General features: G+C 49.1%; 1 protein-coding gene across 1 annotated transcript in view; it reads left to right on the forward strand.

Annotated features, from left to right (window-relative positions):
• Positions 1 to 1551: 1551 nt before the first annotated feature.
• The window catches only part of LOC143298285 (arylsulfatase I-like), a 17136-nt gene continuing 10739 nt past the window's right edge, over positions 1552 to 7948 (forward strand). Inside the window, exons 1-3 of the mRNA XM_076611103.1 lie at positions 1552 to 1590; positions 3295 to 3424; positions 7193 to 7388. Coding sequence (XP_076467218.1) covers positions 1552 to 1590; positions 3295 to 3424; positions 7193 to 7388 — 365 coding nt within the window. The remainder of the gene's footprint in view (positions 1591 to 3294; positions 3425 to 7192; positions 7389 to 7948) is intronic.

The following is a 7948-nucleotide window of genomic DNA, read 5'->3' on the forward strand; positions in this document are numbered from 1 at the left end:
CAGCAACACCCTCCTCATCCACCTCAGTTTGAGTCGCTGTGGCCTCCAGGCACTGGGCAAGTTGATCTTTCCTAATTTACGTAGTCTGGATCTTAGCAGCAACCTGCTGAGAACGATCAGCTCTTCGGTACTGGTTGACCTACGTCTGTCCGTGCTGTTTGTGGCTGACAACCCCTTTATGTCCGTTTTCACCTCCACGGGTTCCAATGTCTCTGTCTCTTTTCCCGATGTCCACACGCTGGATCTGTCGTTGGTTCCAATGTATCACTTTGACTCGCACGTTCTGTCCATATTCCCCAATCTGGAAACATTAAACCTGTCTCACTGTGGAGTCAATCGCATGAGTCACGATTTTCGTGCGCTGAAGCAGTTAAAACTATTGGATTTGAGAGGGTGTCCTCTGGAATATTTCCCTAAAACCGTGCTGAAGTTTTCAACGAGATTACAGAGCGTGTTGGCCGACACGTTCCGAGTTTGCTGTGGAACTGTTCTGCCGTCAGGGTTCAACCTCAACTTTTGTCAAGCTCCAGACCACAAACTGTCGACGTGTCACTCGCTGCTTGGCTCCAACGTCCGCATCTACGTCACGGTGGTTTACGCCGTGTTGGCGCTGGTGGGCAACATGGTGATGTTCGTGTTCCGGGTGTTCCTGAAGAAGTCGGGTCGCCTGTCTAGTCACGGGGTGCTGATCAGCCACCTGTCCCTGTCGGACTTCATGACCGGGCTGTACCTGCTGATGATCCTGACGGCGGAGAAGCTGTACCGGGGCAGCTACCTATGGATGGACACGGCCTGGAGGCACAGCCTGGGGTGCCACATCGCCGGGGTCTTCTCCACCCTGTCTCGGGAGGTCTCCGTCCTCCTCATCGTCCTGCTGACCCTGGACAGGGTGCTAGCCCTTCACAACCACCCGCTCCACTCCCGCCTGTCCCCCGGCACTTTCCACCTCATCTGCGCGGCGGCCTGGGTGCTGGGGCTGGTGATGGCCGTCCTGCCTCTCATCTCCCCGTCCTCCCTCAGAGCCGGGTACTCCCACCTGGGCATCTGCACCCTTCTGCCGGACATCAAGGAGGACCCCTACCCTTCCTCCGACTACATTACGGGGGTGTCCGGGGTGCTGCACGTGCTGCTGTTCAGCCTGGTGGGGGCGGGTCAGGGCTACGTGTACTTCAAGATCAAGTCCAACCCGCGCTACTTCCTGGACGCCACGCCGTTCTCCGCCGACCTGGACGTAGCCCGCAGGCTGCTGCCGGTGTGTGCCGCCAACGGCGTGTGTCGGCTGGTGGTCAGCGTCACGCACCTGCTTGCCGCCTCGGGCCCCTCCCTGTCCTCCGGCCTGGTGGTGCTGGGCGTGACCATGTTCGTCACGCCCCTCGCCCCCGCCACCAACCCCCTCCTGTACGCCCGCAGCGTGGCCAGGGAGCGCCAGAGGTCCTTGCGCCAGCAGAGGATGCTTCAGCGGCTGAGAGGCAAGAAGCAGGAGAAGAAGCCAGGTGCTACGACAGGCAACGACGCTGGAAAGGACGCTGCTCCGATGCCGAAATAGCCACGATGGGGAAAATGATTGTCACATTGCAAGGGATGCCCGACGTGTGTTGTTACATTGGAAAATGATTTATGTCAATGATCGCTTTGAGTAGCGTACCACCAACACAGCCCCACTGGAAAGCGCAGTCAACATAGCAACATTGCAAAGCATGTTACACTGGAAAGCGCAGCCAACATAGCAACATTGCAAAGCATGTTACACTGGAAAACGTGCCAACATAGTAACATTGCAAAGCATTTACATTGAGGAACGTAGCAAATGTAGCAACATTGCAAAGCATGTTACACTGGAAAACGTGCCAACATAGTAACATTGCAAAGCATTTACATTGAGGAACGTAGCAAATATAGCAACATTGCAAAGCATGTTACACTGGAAAACGTGCCAACACAGTAACATTGCAAAGCATTTACATTGAGGAACGTAGCAAATGTAGCAACATTGCAAAGCATGTTACACTGGAAAACGTGCCAACATAGTAACATTGCAAAGCATTTACATTGAGGAACGTAGCAAATATAGCAACATTGCAAAGCATGTTACACTGGAAAACGTGCCAACATAGTAACATTGCAAAGCATTTACATTGGGAAACATTGCAAATATAGCAACATTGCAAAGCATGTTACACTGGAAAACGTGCCAACATAGTAACATTGCAAAGCATTTACATTGAGGAACGTAGCAAATGTAGCAACATTGCAAAGCATGTTACACTGGAAAACGTGCCAACATAGTAACATTGCAAAGCATCTACATTGAGGAACGTAGCAAATGTAGCAACATTGCAAAGCATGTTACACTGGAAAACGTGCCAACATAGTAACATTGCAAAGCTTTTACATTGAGGAACGTAGCAAATATAGCAACATTGCAAAGCATGTTACACTGGAAAACGTGCCAACACAGTAACATTGCAAAGCTTTTACATTGAGGAACGTAGCAAATATAGCAACATTGCAAAGCATGTTACACTGGAAAACGTGCCAACATAGTAACATTGCAAAGCATTTACATTGGGAAACATTGCAAATATAGCAACATTGCAAAGCATGTTATATTGGAACATTGTTGTGTCAAAGTGGCAGCATTAGAAATCATGCAGACATAGCCACACTGGAAGATATGCTGACACAGAAACATTGGAAAAGACGACAACATAGCTCAATGAAAAACATGCCAACATTGCAACGTTGAAAGATATGATTAACAAATAGTAAAGAGTGGTAACTCTCTCCATTCACAAGGTACACAACTTCAAGTCAGTGCTGCTTACGCTACCGATATTAATTTCTAGTTGAAAGCTATGCCAACACAGCCACATTGTAAACAATACAGCATTAGAGAACATGCCAACACAGAACTAAAAAAAAACACAAAAACATCCTGTGGCAGCCACACTAGTAACAGACCAGTGGGTAATAGGTTAAGACATAATAATCAAGATTAACGCAATTATCCTCTGTGGTTCTAACCGTACTCTGCACAAGACGTTCTTGCTACGTGACTCAAAGGATATATATATATATATATATATATAATAAAATAAACAGCGCGGAAGCTGTTCAAAACTTGCTTTCTTATATCTGTCCATACTTGCGTGTGTACGTGCATGTGTGTGTTTGTGTGTCTGTGTCTGTGCGTGTTTTGTTCACAGCCTAGCGTAGACAACCTGCTCCAAACACGACAGAAGAATCAGGACTCCCCCCCCCCACCCCTACCCGTGCTGCCTGAGCTGTGTCCAGGGTGTATGGAGGCTGGACAAGGTGCAGGTGGGTCGTGCCAGCCATCAGTCTGAGGCAGTGAAGAGGGTCAGGTCCACAGGCCTGGGCCGGGATGCACGAGGCGATCTGTGCAGCGCTAAGTTTGCTAACAGTTTGAGAGAATGTTTTCCTCGGTATATGGAATTCACCGTGGAGTTAGGAACCGCTCTAGTGCGTATTTTAGCGATAAGTCTATTTACAGTGACATGATTCTACCCCTATCAGAGTAGATTCCTTCTGTAGAAGTTCTGCCAGAGGATAACACCTATGCTGCCATGGGTTGTTTTACGGTGCGCCAAGTGCGCGCGTGCTGTATGCGGGACCTCGGTTTATCGTCTTATCCGAATGACAAGACGCTCAGTTCGATTTTCTCGTCAAACTTGGAAGAATTGGCGAGACCGGGATTGGTACCACCCAGACTCTCACGGACACTGTATAGGGGGAGAGGGAGGGAGGTGGGGGGGGGGGGCTTGGGGGGAATAAGCGTCTTAACCATTCTGCTACCTTTCTCCGCAGTGGAGTAAAAAAAAAAAATAAAAAAAAAAAAAAAAGTGGAGCGAGGCACATGTTGCCGCTGATCAAGTTCCATCAGGTTTCCGATGTCAGGATTGTAACACTAACAGAGGATGCTGTTCAGCCATCGCAGACGCCGTTCAAACTCCAAAGTGTGAAGCACATTAGGCGGAAGTCCATTGCACGACAGAGACAGACGGAGACCCCTTTTACATACCCTCCTCCTCCTCCTCTTTCTTCTCCTCCTCCTCTTCCTACTCCTACTACTACTACCACCACCACCACTACTACTACTACTACTACTGCTTCCGCTGCTGCTACTACTGCTGCTGATAATAATGATAGTAGTAACAATAATTATCATTTCTATTATATTATTATTATTATTATCAACATCAGTGGTAGTGGTAGTCGCAGAAGATGTATGTGAATGGGCACTTGACTTCGTCAGGTTTGCTTAAATCGACGGAAAGAGAAGATGTCGGCCCAGCCTTCCTGTGCAATGGATAATTATGACGTCACAGCTCCAACGGCCTTAGAAGACTATGGCACCCTTAACATTTATCCTTACCTAGTGATGATGCATCATCATCATCATTATCGTCGTCGTCATCATCATCATCATTATCATCACCATCACTATCATCATCACCATCATCATTATCATCATCATCACCATCATCATTATCATTATCGTCGTCATCCCCATCATCATCATCACCATCATCATCATCATTATCGTCGTCATCATCAGTATCATCATCATCATCATCATCAGTATCATCATTATCATCATCATCGTCGTCGTCGTCATCATCGTCATCATCATCATCATCCTCACCACCACCACCACCACCACCATCATCATCATTATCATCATCATTATCATCATCATCAACAGCAGCAGCAGCAGCATCATCATTATCACCGTCATCATCATCATAATCGCCATCATCAGCAACATCGTCGTCATCATCATCATCATCACCATTGGAAGGAAGGAAGGTGGTAAATGGACAAGACACACATCTGCCAATACAGAGTCCTTGTGGGTGTAGGTTCGATTCCCGCTCTCGCCCTTTCTCCAAAGCTCCCCACCCAGCCCCCCCCCCCTCTGTGTCTGTCTCTCTCTGTGTGTGTGTGTGTGTGTGTGTGTGTGTGTGTGTGTGTGTGTGTGTGTCTTGATGTTTCTCTGTTTCTGTGTTCCTGTCTGTCGTCATATGTCTGCTTATTTCTGTGAGAAAGAGAGTGTGTGTATGTGTGCGTGTGTGCGCGCGCGCGGGCGTGTGTGTGTATGTGTGTGTGTGTGTGTGTGTGTGTGTGTGTCGTTCTTGCGCGGGCGTGTGTATGTGTGCGTGTGTGTGTGAGAAAAGAGTATGTTATGTGTAAAAGAGTAAATAAATATGTCTGCCATAAAACTAACAAAAAATGCCAGCTCCTGAAATGTTCCCCGGTTCCCTCCAAACGACTCACAAATTACCGATATTATGCACGGTTAGTATGCTGTAGAAACAACATTACGCTAATGGTATGTGACCAAAAGTCTCGAGTGAACAGAGATTATTTTGACCATCCCTGGGGGGTCCTACATCTGCCCAGTCACATTTACATCGCTTCAACAAACACGCCACTTTCTTCTGCTACGCGTATTCGCGCGTGTGAAAAAATATGTGTGAGTGCGTGTCTGTGTCTCAGTGTTAATAATGTTAGCGTTAGTGTTAGTGTTAGTATGTGTGCGTGTGTTTGTGTGTGTGTGTGTGTGTGTGTGTGTGCGTGCGTGCGTGTGTGTGTGTGTGTGTGTGTGTGTGTGTGTGTGTGTGTGCGTGCGTGCGTGTGTGTGTGTGTGCGGGCTTTTTGTTATTTACGTGTGGGGTGCATGAGGAGATTGAGTTTGGAGGATGGTGGCGTATGAATATAATGGTAATGGTTCCAGAGTATAAGTGTATGCGTGTGTGCGTGCGTGCGTGTGTGTATGTGTGTGTGTGTGTGTGTGCATACGTACGTGCGTGTGCATAAGTGCGTGAAAATCTATCTATACTTTGATATGTATTACTTTCATTTATTTTTTCATATCAGAAAAATACTAAAACTGACTTCTACTTGCTAATAGGACTGTTTTGACAATATTGAGACATAGCGTTTTGCGCATCACAGCATCAGCCTGGGGGGAATTTTAGACCTGTACAGAACATGAACTGTTTCTCCTGTCTCCTGTCTCGGCGGTATTTACTTCCTTTTCCAACTGAGAAAACATAGTTCGGTTGTGGGGGGAGGGGGGGGAGGGGGAGGAGGCGGTGGGGGGGGGGGGGTTACATATTCCTGGGGGTGGTGGTGGCATAGACCTCGGGGAGGGAACATAAACCGGGGGGCGGGGGGGGGGGGGGGGGGGTGTAAAAAAAATCCCAAAGTCTGTGGCTTTTCATGCCCTGCTGTCATCCTGACCTCACTTTCGATACCCCTCCACTTCCGTGCTTGGGGTGAGACTTGTCAAGGTCTTCAGTGTCGGCGGACTCATGGGGGGACTGCCGTTTGAGGGACGTGGTGGCGGTCTCCACGCTGGGAGGGACGCTCACTCAGTCTGGCTCCGCGACTAAGCCATTATTGTCGTCAGTAGGGGGCTTAGTAGGTGGTGTCCTAAGAAAGTTAAATCAGAACAGGCACCACTGAACACCACCGAAGTGACTCAGCAGCAGTGCAGGGTCTCCTCTGGTGTGTGGCCTCCTGGCGACCTAACATCGATGGTTCCCTGTGGACTGCCGACGCTGGGAATGCGATGGACGAATCCGGGTGTGGCCGTGTATGGGTGACTCGGAATGAGCGGCGTGGGAGTAGTACCACTGAAACGGAGCAGGTGGCAGGACAGCAAAAAAAACCCCAAAAAACCCCATCTTCTTCTTCTTCTTCTGCGTTCACTCGTATGCACACGAGTGGGCTTTTACGTGTGTGACCGTTTTTACCCCGCCATGTAGGCAGCCATACTCCGTTTTCGGGGGTGTGCATGCTGGGTATGTTCTTGTTTCCATAACCCACCGAACGCTGACATGGATTACAGGATTTTTAACGTGCGTATTTGATCTTCTGCTTGCATATACACACGAAGGGGGTTCAGGCACTAGCAGGTCTGCACATATGTTGACCTGGGAGATCGTAAAAATCTCCACCCTTTACCCACCAGGCGCCGTCACCGTGATTCGAACCCGAGACCCTCAGATTGACAGTCCAACGCTTTAACCACTCGACTATTGCGCCCGTGAAAAAAACCCATCAAAAACATGAGGGGTTGGGGGGTGGAAACAGATCTTTGGGAGGAACACAGACATGGGGATAACCACACAGACAAACTCTCCCGCATTGTTGTGGCCTGCAGGGATGGGGAAGAACACGTACGATTTCCGAGACAACGGGCGAGTGGCTTGGGAGAAGCGCGGGCAGTACTCCACGGAGCTGCACACGGCACGGGTCGTCCAGATCCTCAGGAACAGCGCCAGTCGGGCGGCCAGGAGGCCCTTCTTCATCTACATGGCCTACCAGAACGCGCACTCTCCTTTCGAAGCCCCTGAGCGGTATGGGTTATACGGAGTATGGCTGCCTACATGGCGGGGGGTAAAAACGGTCATACACGTGAAAGCCCACTCGTACTCGTGTACATACGAGTGAACGTGGGAGTTGCAGCCCACGAACCAGTGGGCTTTTACTTGTATGACCGTTTTAACCCCGCCATGTAGGCAGCCATATTCCGTTTTCGGGGATGATGATGATAATAATGATGATGATGATGACGATGATAATGATGATGATGATAATGATGATGATGATGATGACGATGATACTGATGATGATGAAGGAGATGGAAAAACACAGCGTCAAAATCAAGCGAGCTCACCATCATCATCATTGTCGTCGTCATCATCGCCGTTGTTGTCGTAGACTATCATTATGGCGGTGGCCTCCAATGGCAATGGTGCGATGGCCTGATTGGTAAAGCACTCGACTAAGGTTCGAGACCCATACACGGACTAGGACGTATGCTCCCCCGTCGTCTTTACCTTGACTGGTGGTCTGGGTGCTAGTCGTTCGGGTGAGACCATAAACCGAGGACCCGTGTGCAGTACGCACTTAGCGA

Source organism: Babylonia areolata, chromosome 23, assembly GCF_041734735.1.
Source record: "Babylonia areolata isolate BAREFJ2019XMU chromosome 23, ASM4173473v1, whole genome shotgun sequence".
Lineage (NCBI taxonomy): Eukaryota > Metazoa > Mollusca > Gastropoda > Neogastropoda > Buccinidae > Babylonia > Babylonia areolata.